Raw genomic sequence first — 23,403 nt, forward strand, 5'->3', positions numbered from 1 at the left:
TTAAAGAAAAGAATAAGCAAACACGTTTGGTAATCGCCAAAAGGCATGTGGACTCCCCAAACATATGGACGAAGGTACTCTGGTCAGATGAGACTAAAATTTAGCTTTTTGGACATCAAGGAAAATGCTATGTCTGGTGCAAACCCAACACCTCTCATCACCCCGGGAATACCATCCCCACAGTGAAGCATGGTGGTGGCAGCATCATGCTGTGGGGATGTTTTTCCATCGGCAGGGACTGGGAAACTGGTCAGAATTGAATGAATGATGGATGGCGCTAAATACAGGGAAATTCTTGAGGGAAACCTGTTTCAGTCTTCCAGAGATTTGAGACTGGGACGGAGGTTCACCACCAGCAGGACAATGACCCTAAGCATACTGCTGAAGCAACACTCGACTGGTTTAAGGGGAAACAATTAAATGTCTTGGAATGACCTAGTCAAATCCCAGGCCTCAATCCAATTGAGAATCTGTGGTATGACTTAAAGATTGCTGTACACCAGCGGAACACATCCAACTTGAAGGAGCTGGAGCAGTTTTGCCTTGAAGAATGGGCAAGAATCCCAGTGGCTAGATGTGCCAAGCTTATAGAGACATACCCCAAGAGACTTGCAGCTGTAATTGCTGCAAAAGGTGACTACAAAGTATTGACTTTGGGGGGTGAATAGTAATGCACTCTCAAGTTTTCATTTTTTTTGTCTTATTTCTTATTGTTTCACAATAAAAAATATTTTGCATCTTCAAAGTGGAAGGCATGTTGTGTAAATCAAATGATACAAACCCCCCCAAAAATAATTCCAGGTTGTAAGGCAACAAAAGAGGAAAAATGCCAGGGGTGTGAATACTTTCGCAAGCCACTGTATGCACTCATACACTTTTAATGCACTGCCAATAACTGGCAGCATGTGTCAGATTGTTGATCATGAATGTGATTCTTATCTTGCCCTCAAAGCCAAGATGGAAAATAACCCAGCTCTCTCTTATGTAGTTTCAGGACAAGAGATAAACTTTCAGGACAATGCAAACCAATCATTGCAGAACCGAGTCAGACTGGTATGGGGCTGCAGGCAGAGACATACACTCTTATAAAAGTAGGTGTCACTTAGAAGGGTTCTTTAATTTTCTCTGTAGGAGGATCTTCTGAAAAGAAAACATTTTGGTTCCAAGTGGAATCCTTTCACTAATACAAGGTTCTAAGTGGAAACCTTTCACCATTCAAAAACCCATTTTGTCTAAGAATGTAGTGCTTTGTTTTCCTATTTGGGTGGACTTGGGTGCACTATTGGCATCCCTCGCTCTGCATTATGGTGAATAGGGCTGGATGGGGCATCAAGTAGTTACATAAGATGCAAAAGCCCAGCTCAGCTCACCCCTATAATGCCACAGCAATGGTACAGTATGCTTCAGCAGTAAAGGAAATATACCAATTAATCTTAGTTTGATAACTAACAATGGGGAATACTGTATGTTATCTCAGTGAAAAAGTTCGCAGAATTTGTTTTTATAAATTGGCATGAAATCAGGCTTGGCACAATTCAAGACACAATAATGAGCAATGTCTGCTCCCTCTAAGGGCCCTAACCCCACTATAATTCTAAATTACTATTCATTTTGTGAGGCATCTGTGGACTATAATCCATTTGCAATGCTTGGGTTGTCCTCACAAGCAGTGCTGCACAAGGAGACCTGCAGCTCCACTAAAACCATTGACAACTGCATGTTGTTTTCAAGGGATTGTTAAACACATTTAGTTCATCATTGGAGTTAGAAACCTACAGCAAGTACCTGCTTGCTTTTCATGATCAGTAATCATAAATCCACTCTTCTGGAAAAGCTTTCCACTTGATGTTGGAACATTGCTGTGTGAACTTGCTTCCATTCAGCCACAAGAGCATTAGTGAGGCCGGGCTCTGATGTTGTGCGATTAGGTCCAAGTCATCCCAAAGGTGTTCGATGAGGTTGAGATCTCGACAACCTATTTCTGTATGGACTTCACTTTGTTCAAGGGGGCATTTTCATGCTGAAACAGGAAAGGGCCTTCCCCAAACTGTTCCCACAAAGTTGGAAGCACAGAATCATCTAGAATGTCATAGTATGCTGTAGTGTAAATATTTCCCTTTACTAAGGTGCCTAGCCCAAACCATGAAAAACAGCCCAAACCATGAAAAACAGCCCCAGACCATTATTCCTCCTCCACCAAACTTTACAGTTGGCACTATGCTTTCGGGCAGGTAGCATCCTTCTGGCATCTGCCGAACCCACATTCGTCCGTCATACTGCAGTATGGAACTCAGTAGTGAGTGTTGCGACCGAGGACAGATGATTTTTACTCGCTTCAGCACTTGGCGGTCCCATTCTGTGAGCTTGTGTGGCCTACCACTTCATGGCTGAGCCATTGTTGCTCCTAGATGTTTCCACTTCAAAATAACAGCACTTACAGTTGACCGGGGCAGCTCTAGCAGGGCAGAAATTTGACGAACTGACTTGTTGGAAAGGTGGCATCCTATGACGGTACCACATTGAAAGTCACTGAGCTCTTCAGTAAGGCCATTCTACTGCCAATGTTTGTCTACGGAGATTGCATGGCTGTGTGCTCGGTTTTATACACCTGTCAGCCACGGGCGTGGCTGAAATAGCCGAATCCAATAATTTGAAGGGGTGTCCACATACTTTTGTATATATAGTGTATGTAAGGGTAGACCCACGATATCTCTCAATATTGGCCACTATTAGTTGGATGTTTGAGTGATATAAATTAAAAGTGAATTATACCTGACGAGTATGAAGTTAATTTCCCATGGTTTGTGGCGTCTGCCTGTCAAGCAGCAGATGGGTGCATATGCCGAAGTATTGTTACTGTTAGCTGATAATGTTTATTCTGTAAGCTACAGATAGAAACTTTGTACATTTGGCTAAACATAGCGGTAAATAGACCTAATGTACTTTTTCACCAACTAACGTAGGCCTACTTTGCAAAGTAGCTAACATTATCCACTTTTAAATAGTGTTTAATCATGATTGCTGCTGACAGACATGATTGATTGATGGACCATATTAAATTGGCTAGTTAACTATTAACAAATCACGTCAATATGGCTAGTTAACAAGATAACTTTCAGGAGATAAATTAGGTGGCTATTTCCAAATATTGTTTGATTTGCTTGCCTTCTATAGTGGTGATGACAGTAGTCTGACTGACAACTTTACCAGCGTGATGTCAAGCTCTTTCCAAAAGCCTAATCTGAAAATACATTTATTTTATTTAACTTAACCTTTATTTAACTAGGCAAGTCAGTTAAGAACAAATTCTTATTTACAATGACGACCTACCCCGGCCAAACCCTAACCCGGACGACTCTGGGCCAATTGTGCGCCGTCCTATGGGACTCCCAATCACGGCCGGTTGTGATACAGCCTGGAATCAAACAGTGCCTTAGACCACTGCGCCACTCGGGAGCCCTTGATATTGTTCAATTGATGTTTCCTGATTGCTGTAAAACTGTGATGATAGAGCTTAGTGTGGAATACTCTTCTAGAGATGATGATGATATTAAAACCAAATAGTAATAACATTTATTTAACAATTCCTTGAAAACAGCACATAGTTGTCAATGGTGGGGTCTCCTTGTCCCCCCAGCAGCCAAATCGAACGCTATTGAGACATTTTATTGATAACGACCTATTGGTGTTATATTTATCATTATGTTTCCATGGAAAACCAGCAGTAGGAGAGATGTGAACAATGCAAAAACAACGACTGTGGGTCTAAGACCAAGGCTAATAGAATAATAATAGAATACAGTTTGGACAACATTAGTGACCATATATCTGGCCATTATAGTTGATGTGTTCTCTCAAAGTTAGAAATGTGTGAGCTATCAGATTTTGTAGTGTGAATTCCCTCACTGACAAAGTGATTAGATATGTCATAAATTAAATTGGGGAGCTGTGACATCTAACACACCCAGTGCCTCATTGCTGTGACATTTAATGGGATTCCCACCAGGCACTCTGCTTTCCATCCAACTCTACATCAAATTGATACCAGCCGCTATACCAGCTAACTCCATTCTACTGAAGTGAGCAGTAAATAAAATGTCGAGCAACAACTTGTAATGAACATCCTAGCAGTTTAATGTTGGGTTAGGGCTTTTGCCTTTTTGCTCCAGCAGTGTTGTCCTATATTCCCAGATGCCATACATACACAGCCTCTCTAAATAAAGACCACTGAAAGGGTTCTGATTCTGGCAGGCAAAACAAACAAAGGGTGAGGATGGAGGGAGGTGAGAGACAGGGAGAAAGATTGAGAGAGCGAGGGGGGGTACAGCACTGTCCACTGGTATATGTAAGTGCTAGCTAGTCAGTCTACAGATAGTGAGAGGGGGAGCGGGTTGGGTGGTCCTGGGGTGAGGGTGGGGTTAGAGACTGTGTCTGGAGGTAGGGGTAGGCAGGAGTCATAGAGGCCCCTCCGTCAGCCCCTTCAGAGGCAGGCTGGTGGCGTTCTCAGTGGGCAGGACCCGAGGATCGCCCTGGGCAGAGATGAGGTGGGGGGCTTTGGCCAGACTGGCATAAGGCAGGTGGCAGTCCATGTGCAGGAACGGGGGGTAGTGCTGTCGGTAGCAGATGTAAGCAAAAAGCAGGCCGATCACCCCTCCAACAAAGGCATCTAGGGAATAATAGTAATAATATATTAATACTGTACATATAATAATATATGCCACTTGGCAGACTGTTTTATCCAAAAGGAAGTTACAGTATAGTGAGTGCATACATTTTTTGTGTGTCTCTGTGTGTGATACCTGCAGGAAATGAACCCACAACATTGGTGTTATTAGTTGCACACTCTTACCTTGGGTCTAACTTACCTACAGTATATCTCAGAAATCTACAATAGTGTCACGCTCTGACCTAGGAGAGCTGTGTTTTCTCTGTTTAGTTAGATCAGGGTGTGATAGATGGGTGGGCATTCTATGTTTTGTTTTTCTATGTTTTGGCTTCCAATCAGAGGCAGCTGTCTATCGTTGTCTCTGATTGGAAACCATACTTAGGCAGCCTTTTTTCCCTTGGTTTTCATGGGTAGTTGTTTTCTGTTTTGTTAGTATAACCTGTCAGAATTGTTGGCTGTCGTTTTGTTTTCTTTGTTTAAGCGTTTTCATTAAAAGTAAAGATGAGCACTCAACACGCTGCGCCTTGGTCCCCTTTATATGACGACCGTTACAAATAGGAAATTAACTTGGGTACGTAGTTATTTATACAGTGCATTAATTATTGATATGTTACTTCATTATTGGTGATAACATTGGAAATGTCAGCTAATTTAGATTATAAGTAGCTAGGAAAAATGGAGGTGGCACAGTCATGTGGAATTTGTTACAGTCCAACAACAGACTTCAGAGAGGTATTTCCTAAAGTCTTGCAGGTAGACAGATATGAAAACAAGAGGAAAGGTCAGCCTTTGAGTTTGGTCTGGATGGGTGCTGGGAGCAGTCTGATCAAGGTCCAATGCAGCCATTCTTTTATCTCAGTTCTCAGTAAGTTTATCTCATTTCTCAGTAAGTACCTTACGGTGATTGTTTTAAAATAAAATGGTCAAAAAATAAACAAAAACAGCTTCTTAGCAAAGGGCAATTTCTCAAGCAGGAAGACCAACTCCATCCCACCAAAACAGGCTGAAATTTCAGGCAGTCATTTCAAACAACTCTTACACTAAAAGGGCATTATCATAATTTTCACAATTTCACAGTATAATTCCAACCTCAAAGTATGGAAATATATATAAAACACAGGAAAATCATGTTTTTGACTGCACTAGGCCTTACAGCTTTCGTGAATGTTGGGCTGACGTCACTGCTGGGGCTGGCTATATTAGAAATGTCAGATAATTTAGTTTATCAGTAGCTCGGTAAAACGGAGGTGGCATGATCATGGAGGTGAAACAAGTGAGGCATTTGCAAGTTCTCAAAAATACTTCAGGGAGGTATTCCTAGAGTCTTGCTGGTAGACAGATAGGAAAAACAAGTGGAAGGGTTTGAGTTTTCTCTGTGAGAATAACATGTTAGATTGGTGCAGGGTAACAATTTTGTTTCAAGTCTTGTGAACGTTGGGCTGATGTTGGTCTGACATTGGGTTGACTTCACTACTGGTGCTGGCTGAGTCTCAACATGCCCCTGGGTTGGACAAACCATCTCTGTCACTTTGTCACCACAGCTGAGAAAATGTCACCTCAGTGACCACAACCCTATGAGCTATAACATGCAAAATCATTGCCTTCTCATGATCAATGTCCTGACAAAAAAGGGCAAAAGTGTGGTAGAGAGAATGACTAGCTTGTGCAGTAGTTGGACCGGCTGAACTAGACTCAAAGATTTTGGAAACATTTATCTGTCCAGCTGGAGGAAATGAAGTTAACATCTGCACCATAAATTATGCTTGAGCATAAACTGGCCACATTCCAACGTCCATACTAGCATCCCACTTGGAAGACAAATTGCTTCACACTAACTAGTGTATGCTAGTGTGGATTGGAACAGAACCCGTGGTATTACCTGTTGATGACCTCATACAAGCTGTGACTTTTAACTATGCGGTCAAGATGGATGATTATAAGTAGGGAAACAGTCCAAAGTAATGATGTGTAGGCTCTATCCCTGAGCTGGTGATTTGAAAGGTATCATGATACTTGGAGAGCCATCTAAAGATTGATGCTGTTGATGCTTCAGTATGGGTGCCTTCGGATTTTCACCATATTGGCATAGACGTGACATAAGTCAAAACAAGACATGGTGTGAAGAACAAGATACAACTAGCTGAAATAAGCCACATACAATTCCCCACACGGCAGCTTCTTGTCGTTGATCCTAGCTATCTGACCGTTCAGAATCATAACGGGCCTTTAGCCTCCGAGATGTGTGCGCCCACTAGTCTATAAGTACTGCTGTGGTTTCAATAGTCTATCATGACCAGGAGGGTAACAAAAAGTTAGTGCAACATATGACATGTCACAGGACAGGAGTTGTGAGTGCACAGCATGGCACTATGCTGTGTGTTATTATCACACTTCATTGTAATGGACTATAAGGCAACATTTTCCTGTTGCAAAGACAGTTAACTATATAATAGTCACAATTCAACGGCTCAGACACGAGGGGTATGTGGCAGGGTCTACAGTAAATCACGGACTACAAAAAGAAAACCAGCCCCGGCGCGGACCCCGATGTCTTGCTCCCAGACAAACTAAACTGGGTCCTGGACGTTCTGACGGGATGCCCCCAGGTGGTGAGGGTAGGAAACAACATCTCCACCCCGCTGATCCTCAACACTGGGGCCCCACAAGGGTGTGTTCTCAGCCCTCTCCTGTTCTCCCTGTTCACCCATGACTGCGTGGCCATGCACCCCTCCAACTCAAACATCAAGTTTTCAGACGACACTACAGTGGTAGGCTTGATTACCAGACGGCCTACAGGGAGGAGGTGAGGGCCCTCGGAGTGTGGTGTCAAGAAAATAACCTCACACTCAACGTCAACAAAACAAAGGAGATGATCATGGACTTCAGGAAACAGCAGAGGGAGCACCCCCCTATCCACATCGACGGGACAGTAGTTGAGAAGGTGGAAAGTTTTAAGTTCCTCGGCGTACACATCACGGACAAACTGAATTGGTCCACCCACACAGACAACGTGGTGAAGAAGGCACAACAAAAAACACTCACAAACTTTTACAGATGCACAATCGAGAGCACCATGTCGGGCTGTATCACCGCCTGGTACGGCAACTGCTCCGCCCACAACCGTAAGGATCTCCAGAGGGTAGCGAGGTCTGCACAATGCATCACCGGGGGCAAACTACCTGCCCTCCAGGACACCTATACCACCCAATGTCACAGGAAGATCACCCATTGTCACAGAAAAGATCATCAAGGACAGGAACCACACGAGCCACTGCCTGTTCACCCTGCTATCATCCAGAAGGTGAGGTCAGTTCAGGTGCATCAAAGCTGGGACCGAGAGACTGTTAAGGTATAGGGGGAAGTATTTTCACGGCCGGATGAAAAACGTACCCAAATTAAACTGCCTCCTACTCGGGCCCAGAAACTAGAATATGCATATTATTAGTATATTTGGATAGAAAACACTCTGAAGTTTCTACAACTGTTTGTATGATGTTTGTGAGTATATCAGAACTCATATGGTAGGCAAAAACCTGAGAAAAATCCAACCAGGAAGTGGGAAATCTGAGAATTGTAGTTCTTCTTTTGAATCCCTATCAAAACTACAGTGTCTGTGGGGTCACGTTGCACTTCCTAAGGCTTCCATTGGCTGTCAACAGCCTTTAGAAAGTTTTTTTCATCCTTCTCCTGTTACTGGACAGAGAATAGTAGCTCAGTCAATGAGTGGACTGCCTGAGGACAAAGGGCTTGGTTATGCGCGAGCCCACCGTTCCTTCTTTTTCTCCTGGAATGAATATGCTATTGTCCGGTTGGAATATTATTGCATTTTAACATAAAAAATACCTTAACCTGTTGGGTCTAGGGGGCAGCATTTGCACGTCTGGATAAAAAAAATGTACCCGATTTAATCTGGTTACTAATCCTACCCAGTAACTAGAATATGCATATACTTATTATATATGGATAGAAAACACTCTAAAGTTTCCAAAACTGTTTGAATGGTGTCTGTGAGTATAACAGAACTCATTTGGCAGGCAAAACCCTGAGACATTTTCTGACAGGAAGTGGATACCTGATGTGTTGTATTGACTTTAAAGCTATCCCATTGAAAGACACAGGGGTTTAGGAATATTTTGGCACTTCCTATTGCTTCCACTAGATGTCACCAGCCTTTACAAAGTGTTTTGAGTCTTCTGGAGGGAGATCTGACCGAACAAGAGCCATGGAACGGTGATGTCCCATTAGACACCTGGCGCGCTACTTCATGTTGGGTACCCTCGTTCCAATACGTTATAAAAGGCTATGCATTCGTCCACCTTGAATATTATTCATGTTCTGGTTAAAAAGGCCCTAATGATTTATGCTATACAACGTTTGACATGTTTGAACGAACGGAAATATATTTTTTCCCCTCGTTCATGACGAGAAGTCCGCTGGCTTACATCATGTGCTAACGAGACGGAGATTTTTGGACATAAATGATGAGCTTTTTTGAACAAAACTACATTCGTTATGGACCTGTGATACCTGGAAGTGACATCTGATGAAGAGAATCAAAGGTAATGGATTATTTACATAGTATTTTCGATTTTAGATCTCCCCAACATGACGTCTAGTCTGTATCGCAACGCGTATTTTTCTGGGCACAGTGCTCAGATTATTGCAAAGTGTGATTTCCCAGTAAGGTTATTTTTAAATCTGGCAAGTTGATTGCGTTCAAAAGATGTAAATCTATAATTCTTTAAATGACAATATAATATTTTAACAATGTTTTCTAATTTTAATTATTTAATTTCTGACGCTGACTTGACTGCCGGTTATTGGAGGGAAACGATTTCCTCAACATCAATGCCATAGTAAAACGCTGTTTTTGTATATAAATATGAACTTGATAGAACTAAAAATGCATGCATTGTCTAACATAATGTCCTAGGAGTGTCATCTGATGGAGATTGTAAAAGGTTAGTGTATCATTTTAGCTGGTTTTATGGTTTTGGTGACCCTGTCTTTGACTTGACAAAACATTACACACAACTCTTGTAAATGTACTGTCCTAACATACTCTAAATTTATGCTTTCGCCGTAAAACCTTTTTGAAATCGTAAAACGTGGTTAGATTAAGGAGATGTTTATCTTTCAAATGGTGTAACATAGTTGTATTTTTGAAAAATTTGAATTTTGACATTTATTTGGATTCAAATTTGCCGCTCTTGAAATGCACCTGCTGTTGATGGAGTGCACCACAGGTGGCACGCTAGCGTCCCACCTAGCCCCAAGAGGTTAAAGATTGATTGTAAACATAGTTTGACATGTTTCTACAAACGGTAATGGAACATTTTGACTTTTTGTTCCTCGAATTTCGCTCGCGCATTATGCCTTTGGATAGTGATCTGAACGCACGAACAAAACGGAGGTATTTGGACATAAATATGGAGTATTTTGAACAAAAATAATATTTCTTGTGGAAGTAGGAGTCCTTGGAGTGCATTCCGCCGAAGATCAGCAAAGGTAAGGAATGATTTATAAAACTAATTCAGAGTTTTGTTGATGCCAGAACTTGGCGGGTAGCTGTAAAGCTTGCATTGATGGTTGAGCTATGTACTCCAGAATATTGAAGAATGTGCTTTCTCCGTAAAGCTATTTTAAAATCTGACACAGCGGTTGCAACAAGGAGTAGTGTATCTATAATGCTTTAAATAATTGTTCTATATTTTGTCAATGTTTATGATGAGTATTTTTGTAAATTGATGTGCTCATTCACCGGACATTTTGGTGGGAATGCATTTTCTGAACATCACGCCAATGTAAAATGCTGTTTTTGGATATAAATTTTAACTTGATCTAACAAAACATACATGTATTGTGTAACGTGATGTCCTAGGAGTGTCATCTGATGAAGATCGTCAAAGGTTAGTGCTTCATTTTAGCTGTATTTTGGGTTTCTGTGACACATCTCCTTGCTTGGAAAATGGCTGTGTGGTTATTGTTTGTCTATGTACTGTCCTAACATAATCTAATGTTTTGTTTTCGCTGTAAAGCCTTTTTGAAATCGGACAATATGGTTACATTAAGGAGAAGTGTATCTTTAAAATAGTCGCATGTTTGAAAAATGTAAATTATTCGATTTTTGATGTTTTGTATTTCGTGCCCTGCTGTTCCATTGGATGTTGGCTAAGCGTTCCGCTAGCGGAACGTCTGTCCTCAACAGGTTTTTAAAGGTTTTTGCGACTGCACTTAACCTCTTACATCTAGATGTTCTGCTAGCGGAACACCGCTCCAATATCCAATGATAGGGCGTGGCGCGAATTACAAATTCCTCAAAAATCCCAAAACTTCAATTTTTCAAACATATGACTATTTTACACCATTTTAAAGACAAGACTCTCCTTTATCTAACCACATTGTCCGATTTCAAAAAGGCTTTACAACGAAAGCAAAACATTAGATTATGTCAGGAGAGTACCCAGCCAGAAATAATCACACACCCATTTTTCAAGCTAGCATATAATGTCACAAAAACCAAAACCACAGCTAAATGCAGCACTAACCTTTGATGATCTTCATCAGATGACACTCCTAGGACATTGTTATACAATACATGCATGATTTGTTCAATCAAGTTCATATTTATATCAAAAACCAGCTTTTTACATTAGCATGTGACGTTCAGAACTAGCATACCCACCAAAACTTCCGGTGAATTTACTAAATTACTCACGATAAACGTTCACAAAAAACATAACAATTATTTTAAGAATTATAGATACAGAACTCCTTTATGCAATCGCTATGTCCAATTTTAAAATAGCTTTTCGGTGAAAGCACATTTTGCAATATTCTGAGTAGATAGCCCGGCCATCATGGCTAGCTATTTTGACACCCACCAAGTTTGGCACTCACCAAACTCAGATTTACTATAAGAAAAATTGGATTACCTTTGCTGTTCTTCGTCAGAATGCACTACCAGGACTTCTACTTCAACAACAAATGTTGGTTTGGTTCCAAATAATTCATAGTTATATCCAAATAGCTGCGTTTGTTCTTGCGTTCAAGACACTATCCGAAGGGTGACGCGCCGGCGCGTATCGTGACAAAAAGTTCAAAAATATTCCATTACCGTACTTCAAAGCATGTCAACCGCTGTTTAAAATCAATTTTTATGCAATTTTTCTCGTAAAATAGCGATAATATTCCGACCGGGCGACGTTGTTTTCGTTCAAAGACTGAAAATGTAAAATGGACTCTTCACGTGCACGCGCGCACCCGTTTCATTGTTCTCAGGTCGACCACTATCCAAATGCGCTACTGTTTTTCAGCCAGGGACTGCAGAGTCATCATTCAACGTTCTGGCGCCTTCTGAGAGCCTATGGGTGTCTTAGAAAATATCATGTTACAGCAGAGATCCTCTGTTTTCGATAAAGAGGGTATAGAAGGCCAAGAAATGGTCAGAGAGGGCACTTCCTGTTTAGAATCTTCTCAGATTTTGGCCTGCCATATGAGTTCTGTTATACTCACAGACACCATTCAAACAGTTTTAGAAACGTTAGGGTGTTTTCTATCCAAATCAAACAATTATATGCATATTCTAGTTTCTGGGCAGGAGTAATAACCAGATTAAATCGGGTACGTTTTTTTATCCGGCTTCAAAATACTGCCCCCTATCCTAAACAGGTTAAAGAAACTTTCAAAGTTCTTGAAATTTTCCGTATTGATTGACCTTCATGTCTTAATAAAGTAATGATGGACTGTTGTTTCTCATTGCTTATTTGAGCTGTTCTTGCCATAATATGGACTTGGTCTTTTGCCAAATAGGGCTATCTTCTGTATACCACCCCAACCTTGTCACAACGCAACTGATTGGCTCAAATGCATTAAGAAGGAAAGAAATTCCACAAAGTAACTTTTAACAAGGTGCACCTGCTAATTGAAATGCATTTCAGGTGACTACCTCACAAAGCTGGTTGAGAGAATGCCAAGAGTGTGCAAAGCTGTCACCTGGAATGAGTAGGTTTGTCCAAACTTTTGACTGGTTCTGTATATTTTCCAAGCTTCTGAAGTGTAGATATGATGCATAAATATCCATCACATCAAGAAACATTATGGATGTTCAAGATACACTATATTTACAAAAGTATGTGGACACCCCTTCAAATTAGTAGATTCAGCTATTTCAGCCACACCCGTTGCTGACAGGTGTATAAAATCGAGCACACAGCCATGCAATCTCCATAGACAAACATTGGCAGTACTGGGAGGTCAGTGACTTTTAACCTGTTAGGGCTAGGGGGCAGTATTGACACGGCTGGATAAAAAACGTACCCGATTTAATCTGGTTACTACTCCTGCCCAGTAACTAGAATATGCATATAATTATTACATATGGATAGAAAATACCCTAAAGTTTCTAAAACTGTTTGAATGGTGTCTGTGAGTATAAAAGAACTCATATGGCAGGCAAAAACCTGAGAAGATTTCATGCAGGAAGTGGCCTGTCTGACAAGGTGTCGTTCTTCTTGCCTCTGTTTATTGAAGACTGAGGTGCTATAACGTGACACTTCCTACGGCTCCCATAGGCTCTCAGAAGGCGGCAAAAAGCTGAATCGTGGCTTTGCAGGCTCTGGTTGAAAAAAAGTAGCGCGTTTGGGTAGTGGCTGGTTACAGTACTGTGAGACTCAGGCGCATGCCCGCGTCGACCGAATGCTTTGTTTTCTTTCCTCTGTTTACCTAAACGCAGATTCCCGGTCGGAATATTATCACTTTTTTACGAGAAAAATGGCATAAAAATTGATTTTAAACAGCGGTTGACATGCTTCGAAGTACGGTAATGAAATATTTAGAAATCTTTTGTCACGAAATGCGCCGTGCGCGTGACCCTTATTTACCATTCGGATAGTGTCTAGAACGCACGAACAAAACGCCGCTGTTGGAACATAACGATGGATTATTTTGGACCAAACCAACATTTGTTATTGAAGTAGAAGTCCTGGAAGTGCATTCTGACGAAGAACAGGAAAGGTAATCAAACTTTTCTAATAGTAAATCTGACTTTGGTGAGTGCTAAACTTGGTGGCTGTCTAAATAGCTAGCCCTGTGATGCCGGGCTATCTACTTAGAATATTGCAAAATGTGCTTTCACCGAAAAGCTATTTTAAAATCGGACATATCGAGTGCATAGAGGAGCTCTGTATCTATAATTCTTAAAATAATTGTTATGCTTTTTGTGAACGTTTATCGTGAGTAATTAAGTAAATTGTTAGTAAATTCGCCGGAAGTTTGCGGGGGGTATGCTAGTTCTGAACGTCACATGCTAATGTAAAAAGCTGTTTTTTGATATAAATATGAACTTAATTGAACAAAACATGCATGTATTGTATAACATAATGTCCTAGGTGTGTCATCTGATGAAGATCATCAAAGGTTAGTGCTGCATTTAGCTGTCTTCTGGGTTTTTGTGACATTATATGCTAGCTTGAAAAATGGGTGTCTGATTATTTCTGGCTGGGTACTCTGCTGACATAATCTAATGTTTTGCTTTCGTTGTAAAGCCTTTTTGAAATCGGACAGTGTGGTTAGATTAATGAGAGTCTTGTCTTTAAATAGCTGTAAAATAGTCATATGTTTGAGAAATTGAAGTAATAGCATTTCTAAGGTATTTGAAAATCGTGCCACAGGATTCAACTGGCTGTTACGTAGGTGGGACGAATTCGTCCCGCCGGCCCTAGAGAGGTTAACATGGCACGGTCATAGGACGGCACCTTTCCAACAAGTCAAATTTCTGCCCTGCTAGAGCTGCCCTGGTCAACTGTTAGTGTTGTTATTGTAAAGTGGAAACTTCTAGTAGCAACAATCGCTTAGCCGCGAAGTGATAGGCCACACAAGCTCACAGAACGGGACCGCCGAGTACTATAGCGTGTAAAAATTGTCTGTCCTTAGATGCAACACTCACTACCGAATTCCAAACTGCCTCTGGAAGCCACGTCAGCACAAGAACTGTTCGTCAGGAGCTTCATAAAATGGGTTTCGAAGTGTAAAGCTCGCCGCCATTGGACTCTGATGTTCTTTGGAGTTATGCATCACGCTTCGCCCTCTGGCTGTCCAACGGACGAATCAGGGTTTGGTGGATGCCAGGAGAACACAGCTGCCCCAATGCATAGTGCCAACTGTAAAACCCTTCGTTTCAGTGAAGGGAAATCTTAACGCTACAGCATACAATGACATTCTAGACAATTCTGTGCTTCCAACTTCGTGGCAACAGTTTGGGGAAGGCCCTTACCTGTTTCAGCATAACAATGCCCCCCTGCACAAAGCGAGGTCCATACAGAAATGGTTTGTCGAGATCGGTGTGGAAGAATATGACAGGCCTGCACAGAGCCCTGACCTCAAACCCATCAAACACCATTGGGATGAATTGGAACGCCGACTGCGAGCCAGGCCTAATCACCCAACATCAGTGCCTGACCTCACTATTGATCTTGTGGCTGAATGGAAGCATGCCCCCCCAGAAATGTTCCAACATCTATTGGAAAGCCTTCACAGAAGAGTGGAGGCTGTTATAGCAGCAAAGGGGGGACCAGCTCCATAATGCCCATGACTTTGGAATGAGATGTTCGACAAGCATGTGTCCACATACTTTTGCTCATGAAGTGTATCATAATGCTGAAAACGGATATTAATAATGAAAAAAGAAACCAATTATAGACCATATAAAACCTTCATGAAAGTTAGGTTTACAAAGAAAGTTTCAAGATGATCTGATGTAAGGTGCATGCTTTAGAAAATCTTTTCCTAAAAAACTTAATGGAAGTTATATTGCCTGTCCCAGTCACCCCCTATCTTTATAAGACTGTAAAACACGCAGAAAAACTCAAGACACTTACATTTAGTCTTTATTGCTTCATTAACATCACATCTTCATAACTAACATTAACAAATGTGAGTGGAAAAACAAGCTCTGTGAGCCCTTTCGAAAAGCCATTAACCTCTCAACAGCCAGTGTAATCCCGTGGCGCGATATTCAAATTCCTCAAAAATGCAAAAACTTCAATTTTTCAAACATATGACTATTTTACACCATTTTAAAGATAAGACTCTCGTTAACCTCTCTGGGCTAGGCGGGACGAATTCGTCCCACCTACGTAACAGCCAGTGTAATCCAGTGGCGCGATTTTCAAATACCTTAAAAATCCTATTACTTCAATTTCTCAAACATATGACTATTTTACAGCTATTTAAAGACAAGACTCTCGTTAATCTAACCACACTGTCCGATTTCAAAAAGGCTTTACAACGAAAGCAAAACATTAGATTATGTCAGCAGAGTACCCAGCCAGAAATAATCAGACACCCATTTTTCAAGCTAGGATATAATGTCACAAAAACCCAGAAGACAGCTAAATGCAGCACTAACCTTTGATGATCTTCATCAGATGACAACCCTAGGACATTATGTTATACAATACATGCATGTTTTGTTCAATCAAGTTCATATTTATATCAAAAACCAGCTTTTTACATTAGCATGTGACTAGCATGTGACTAGCATTCCCACCGAACACTGCCGGTGAATTTACTAAATTACTCACGATAAACGTTCACAAAAAGCATGACAATTATTTTAAGAATTATAGATACAGAACTCCTCTATGCACTCGATATGTCCGATTTTAAAATAGCTTTTCGGTGAAAGCACATTTTGCAATATTCTCAGTAGATAGGGCTAGCTCAGCATCACAGGGCTAGCTATTTAGACACCCAGCAAGTTTAGCACTCAACAAAGTCAGATTTACTATAAGAAAAATGTTATTACCTTTGCTGTCTTCGTCAGAATGCACTCCCAGGACTTCTACTTCAATAACAAATGTTGGTTTGGTTCAAAATAATCCATAGTTATATCCAAACAGCGGCGTTTTGTTCGTGCGTTCAAGACACTATCCGAAAGGGTAAATAAGGGTGACGAGCATGGCGCAATTCGTGACAAAAAAATTCTAAATATTCCATTACCGTACTTCGAAGCATGTCAACCGCTGTTTAAAATCAATTTTTATGCCATTTTTCTCATAAAAAAGCGATAATATTCCGACCGGGAATCTGCGTTTAGGTAAACAGAGGAAAGAAAATAAAGCATTCGGTCGACTCGGGCACGCGCCTAAGCCCATAGTACTCTGATCGGCCACTTGCCAAAAGCGATAATGTGTTTCAGCCAGAGCCTGCCTCGATATCGTTCAGCTTTTTCCCGGGCTCTGAGAGCCTATGGGAGCCGTAGGAAGTGTCACGTTATTGCAAAGATCCTCAGTCTTCAATAAAAAGAGCCAAGATGAAACACAATTTGTCAGACAGGCCACTTCCTGCATGGAATCTTCTCAGGTTTTGGCCTGCCATATGAGTTCTGTTATACTCACAGACACCATTCAAACAGTTTTAGAAACTTTAGGGTGTTTTCTATCCAAAGCCAATAATTATATGGATATTCTCGTTACTGGGCAGGAGTAGTAACCAGATTAAATCGGGTACGTTTTTTATCCGGCTGTGTAAATACTGCCCCCTATCCCCAACAGGTTAAATATGATTTACTTTAAAGCCTTTTTTAAACTTGGCATCTTACTCTGCAATGGTCAAAATTCATACCATTTCCTACTTAACCCTTGTGTTATCTTAAGGGTTAAAAATGACCCGCCACTATGTTTAACAGCAGAGAAAACCCCATAACTTGAAATTTGATGACTTTTCCTGGAATGACCGCAACATTAGAAAAGGTGAAGCATCGCCTTTGTTCATATTTCAATGAAAGCTGTACACCACCAGGGTACAAAGATTTGTCTTAGGATCATTTTTGACCCAGCAGTATTAACCTGTTGGGTCTAGGGGGCAGCATTTGCACGTCTGGATAAAAAAAATGTACCCGATTTAACCTCTATGGGACCGGCGGGACGAATTCGTCCCACCTACGTAACAGCCACTGCCAGCCTGTGGCGCGATTTTCAAAATCTTCAAAATCCTATTACTTCAATTTCTCAAACATATGACTATTTTACAGCCATTTAAAGATAAGACTCTCGTTAATCTAACCACACTGTCCGATTTCAAAAAGGCTTTACAACGAAAGCAAAACATTAGATTATGTCAGCAGAGTACCAAGCCAGAAATAATCAGACACCCATTTTTCAAGCCAGCATATAATGTCACCAAAACCCAGAAGACAGCTAAATGCAGCACTCACCTTTGATGATCTTCATCAGATGACAACCCTAGGACATTATGTTATACAATACATGCATGTTTTGTTCAATCAAGTTCATATTTATATCAAAAACCAGCTTTTTACATTAGCATGTGACGTTCAGAACTAGCATACCCCCGCAAACTTACGGGAATTCGCTAACATTTTACTAAATTACTCACGATAAACGTTCACAAAAGCATAACAATTATTTTAAGAATTATAGATACAGACCTCCTCTATGCACTCGATATGTCCGATTTTAAAATAGCTTTTTGGTGAAAGCACATTTTGCAATATTCTAAGTACATAGCCCAGGCATCACGGGCTCGCTTATTTAGACACCCGGCAAGTTTAGCACTCACCATAATCATATTTACTATTATAAAAATGTCATTACCTTTTGTTGTCTTCGTCAGAATGCACACCCAGGACGTCTACTTCAATAACAAATGTTGGTTTGGTCCAAAATAATCCATCGTTATATCCGAATAGCGGCGTTTTGTTCGTATGCGTCCAGACACTATCCGAAATAGTAAAGAAGTGTCGCGCGCTTGGCGCAATTCCTGTCAATAAAATTCAAAGTATTCCATTGCCGTACGTCGAAGCATGTCAACCGCTGTTTAAAATCAATTTTTACGTCATTTTTCTCGTAGAAAAGCGATAAAATTCCGACAGGGAATCTCCTTTTCGGCAAACAGAGGAAAAAATCCCAAAGGCGGGGCGGTCGGGGTCACGCGCATAAGCTAGTGTCTCTTGATGGGCCACTTGAGAAAGGCGATAATGTGTTTCAGCCTGGGGCTGGAATGACGACATTCTCTTTTTCCCGGGCTCTGAGAGCCTATGGACGACGTGGGAAGTGTCACGTTAGGAGCAGAGATCCTTAGTAAATGATAGAGATGGCAAAGAAGTTCCAGAAATGGTCAGACAGGCCACTTCCTGTAAAGGAATCTCTCAGGTTTTGACCTGCCATTTGAGTTCTGTTATACTCACAGACACCATTCAAACAGTTTTAGAAAATTTAGGGTGTTTTCTATCCATATGTAATAAGTATATGCATATTCTAGTTACTGAGTAGGAGTGGTAACCAGATTAAATCGGGTATGTTTTTTATCCAGCCGTGTCAATGCTGCCCCCTAGCCCTAACAGGTTAATCTGGTTACTAATCCTACCCAGTAACTAGAATATGCATATACTTATTATATATGGATAGAAAACACTCTAAAGTTTCTAAAACTGTTTGAATGGTGTCTGTGAGTATAACAGAACTCATTTGGCAGGCAAAACCCTGAGACATTTTCTGACAGGAAGTGGATACCTGATGTGTTGTATTGACTTTAAACCTATCCCATTGAAAAACACAGGGGCTTAGGAATATTTTGGCACTTCCTATTGCTTCCACTAGATGTCACCAGCCTTTACAAAGTGTTTTGAGTCTTCTGGAGGGAGATCTGACCGAACAAGAGCCATGGAACGATGATGTCCCATTAGACACCTGGCGCGCGAGTTCATGTTGGGTACCCTCGTTCCAATACGTTATAAAAGAGTATGCATTCGTCCACCTTGAATATTATTCATGTTCTGGTTAAAAAAGGCCCTAATGATTTATGCTATACAACGTTTGACATGTTTGAACGAACGGAAATATATTTTTTCCCCTCGTTCATGACGAGAAGTCCGGCTGGCTTACATCATGTGCTAACGAGACGGAGATTTTTGGACATAAATGATGAGCTTTTTTGAACAAAACTACATTCGTTATGGACCTGTGATACCTGGAAGTGACATCTGATGAAGAGAATCAAAGGTAATGGATTATTTACATAGTATTTTCGATTTTAGATCTCCCCAACATGACGTCTAGTCTGTATCGCAACGCGTATTTTTCTGGGCGCAGTGCTCAGATTATTGCAAAGTGTGATTTCCCAGTAAGGTTATTTTTAAATCTGGCAAGTTGATTGCGTTCAAGAGATGTAAGATCTATAATTCTTTAAATGACAATATAATATTTTACCAATGTTTTCTAATTTTAATTATTTAATTTGTGACGCTGACTTGACTGCCGGTTATTGGAGGGAAACGATTTCCTCAACATCAATGCCATAGTAAAACGCTGTTTTTGGATATAAATATGAACTTGATAGAACTAAAAATGCATGCATTGTCTAACATAATGTCCTAGGAGTGTCATCTGATGGAGATTGTAAAAGGTTAGTGCATCATTTTAGCTGGTTTTATGATTTTGGTGACCCTGTCTTTGACTTGACAAAACATTACACACAACTCTTGTAAATGTACTGTCCTAACATACTCTAAATTTATGCTTTCGCCGTAAAACCTTTTTGAAATCGTAAAACGTGGTTAGATTAAGGAGATGTTTATCTTTCAAATGGTGTAAAATAGTTGTATTTTTGAAAAATTTGAATTTTGACATTTATTTGGATTCAAATTTGCCGCTCTTGAAATGCACCTGCTGTTGATGGAGTGCACCACGGGTGGCACGCTAGCGTCCCACCTAGCCCCAAGAGGTTAAAATCATTTACACACCACAAAACCCACAAAGAAACACGCACACACCACAAAACCCACAAAGAAACACACACACACACACACACACACACACACACACACACACACACACACACACACACACACACAATAAGAAATTGAGATTATTTGTGCTACTGATTGAACTCAGACAAAACTAAAACTTTTTTTGTGCATGTTCAGCATCTCCTCTCCACGACCCCACACGACTCAAGTTCACAGACAAAATTTCAGACAAAATAACATTTCTTGAAAGCATTTGTTATCAATGGGGAATGCAGTCGGAGGCTATAAAGGTGCTACAGATGACAGTCCCCCCAGTTCTCTCTTTGCTGAATCCATGATTGCACATTTCAGTGCCCAAAAGGCCATAGATCAGATTTTATCAGATGTCCAGGAGGAACAAGATAACAATGATTTAGAAAAGGAGGAGGTATCTGAAGAAGATGGGGAAGAATACAACCCAGAGCACGATGCATCATCTTCAGATGATGAAGAAGAAATCCCCCAAGCTGAAAGAGAGACATTTTTGTCAAAGAACAGCAAAATAACATGGTCCTTGTCACCATATGACAACCAGGGCAGGATGGCAGCAAAAAATGTCATAAGGATGACCCCAGGGCCCACAAGACATGCCGTCGCCCATGCCCATGACATCGCCTCAACATTCATCACACCAGCCATCAAAAAAATCATCCTGGAGATAACAAATTTGGAGGGTTTCCATAAATATGGAGACAACTGGAAAAGGATGGTTGACCTGTGTGCCTACATAGGGCTGCTAATCATAGCAGGTGTGTATAGGTCCCAAGGTGAGGCTACCTGTAGTCTCTGTGATGCAGAGAGTGGAATGGCGATTTTCCGTGCCACAATGCCACTGAAAGTCTTTCACACTTTCTCAAGAATGCTACGATTTGATAACCGTGAGTCAAGACCTGCAAGACGTATGAGAGACAAACTGGCGGCTCTAATAGGTCTGGGAGAAGTGGGTGGGGCGTCTGCCATACCTCTACAACCCTGGGCCTGAAGTAACAGTGGATGAGCAACGGGTTCCATTCAGAGGTAAAAAAATAAGTAATATCTGTAATTGTAAGTGATTTTCACTGTTCATTTTGTTATGTATTGCTGTATTATAATTGATTTATATGATAGTTTTCTGTGATACTAATTACTGATAGTAATCTTTTTTGTCAAAATGTCGCTGTCCTTTCCAGCAGTATATGCCCAGCAAGCCAGCAAAGTATGGCATCTAGATATGGGTGGCCTGTGACACAAAATCCAGCTACACTTGGAAGATGCAAGTCTACAGAGGGAAGCCGACCAGTGGAGGCCCGGAGAAGAACCAGGGGATGCGGGTTGTGCTTGATGTGACAGATGGACTGAGGGGGCACAATGTCACTTGAGACAATTTCTTCACCTCTTATGAACTCAGCCAGCAGCTCCTGAAGAGGAAGATCACCATGGTTGGCACAGTTAGAAAGAACAACCCTGAGCTCCCCCCTGCACTCATCGCAACAAGGGGGAGAGAGCCCTTCTCATCAAAGTTTGCCTTCACCCCCACGACCACTCTAGTTTCTTACCTAGCAAAGAGGAAAAGAATGTGGTCCTCCTGAGTACACTGCACAAAATGGCTGAGCTCAGTGATCGTGAGGACAAGAAGCCAGCCATGAACCTGGACTACAACCACAACAAAGGAGGTGTGGACAACCTGGACAAGGTAATTGGAACTTACAGCTGCAGGAGGATGACTGCCCACTGGCCCCTGGTCATCTTCCATAACATCATTGATGTGTCCTCATACAATGCCTTTGTGATATGGAACAAGATCAACCTTACCTGGATTCCTGATAAGCGGAACAAGAGGATGGTGTTCCTGTTGCAGCTGGGAAAGACACTTGTAACCCCACACATTCAAAGAAGGGAGCGCCTGCCCTGCACAGCAGCCTCTGCAGCGCTTGTTTAAGCTGTTCAGGGGGCTGATCTTGTCCTGATCCACATGAGGCTGCAGCTGGAGCAGGCAAGAGGAAGAGATGCCAATTTTGCCTCCCAAAAGGAGGACTGTAAAACAAATACTACGTGCTGCACATGTGAGAAATACAACTGCAAAGTCCATGCACACACACTTGTATACTGTCCTATATGCTAATTAGAGTTGATTGATTTATGTTCTTCACATTTTTGTTTTGTATCTATTATCTTATTTTATTCTTATTTATTGTTGTTTATACACCTTGTGGGTGGGGGCAATGGTTAAATAAATGGGAGAAGACTGGTATTTTGCTGTTGACTTCCTCATTGTACGGTATATAAGAATGTATCACTATGTAGCCAAAAACGTTCTAGACTGTTATTGTTTCTCTTCAATAAAATGCATTCAAAACTACTTTCTGCACAGTTCTGCTACTTTCTTAGGCTATACAAGTGCTATCTCTTGCTGAAAAATGTATGTTTACACCTATGCACTGCCTTTGGCAATAATAATAATAAACCTCTACTTTAGTAAAGAAAACAATTATGACAGGTGTGTTGTAATAAAAACGAGTTGTCCACTGATTAAATGCAGTCTTTCTGCATTGTGAAGAGGGACAATCCAGATATTCACAAGTTTGTGATGAATGACAGGTCGTTTCTTCATGCAGAACAGATTTGGGGTTTAACATTCACTTAAGCTGCTTTATTTTAGGGGTTTAGTGAAGGCAGGTCATGTTTTAACCTTAGGACAAGGGGAGAATACAGAATGTTAAGACTACACAAGGGTTAAACATTTCAAAAGAAGTCTGAACTCCAACATATAGACCATAGCCCTTTTCAATCGCAGCCCGTCATCCCATATAAGGGTTGAAAGTAGCATGTTGTCATTGAATAGGCACCAAAATTGGAACGCAGTGGCTGTACAGTAACATGCTATACATGACATCAGAGCTCCGGTTCTCCACTTCATAGAAGTGTATGGGTTTTGACTGACAGACATAAA

General features: G+C 41.1%; 1 protein-coding gene across 1 annotated transcript in view; it reads right to left on the reverse strand.

The window, feature by feature from the left end:
* Window positions 1-3,352: 3,352 nt before the first annotated feature.
* The window catches only part of LOC106579442 (phospholipid phosphatase 4), a 76,176-nt gene continuing 56,125 nt past the window's right edge, over window positions 3,353-23,403 (reverse strand). The window contains exon 7 of the mRNA XM_045701936.1: window positions 3,353-4,666. Coding sequence (XP_045557892.1) covers window positions 4,455-4,666 — 212 coding nt within the window. The 3' untranslated portion in view covers window positions 3,353-4,454. The remainder of the gene's footprint in view (window positions 4,667-23,403) is intronic.

The sequence above is a fragment of the Salmo salar genome, chromosome ssa19, assembly GCF_905237065.1.
Source record: "Salmo salar chromosome ssa19, Ssal_v3.1, whole genome shotgun sequence".
Taxonomy (NCBI): Eukaryota; Metazoa; Chordata; class Actinopteri; order Salmoniformes; family Salmonidae; genus Salmo; species Salmo salar.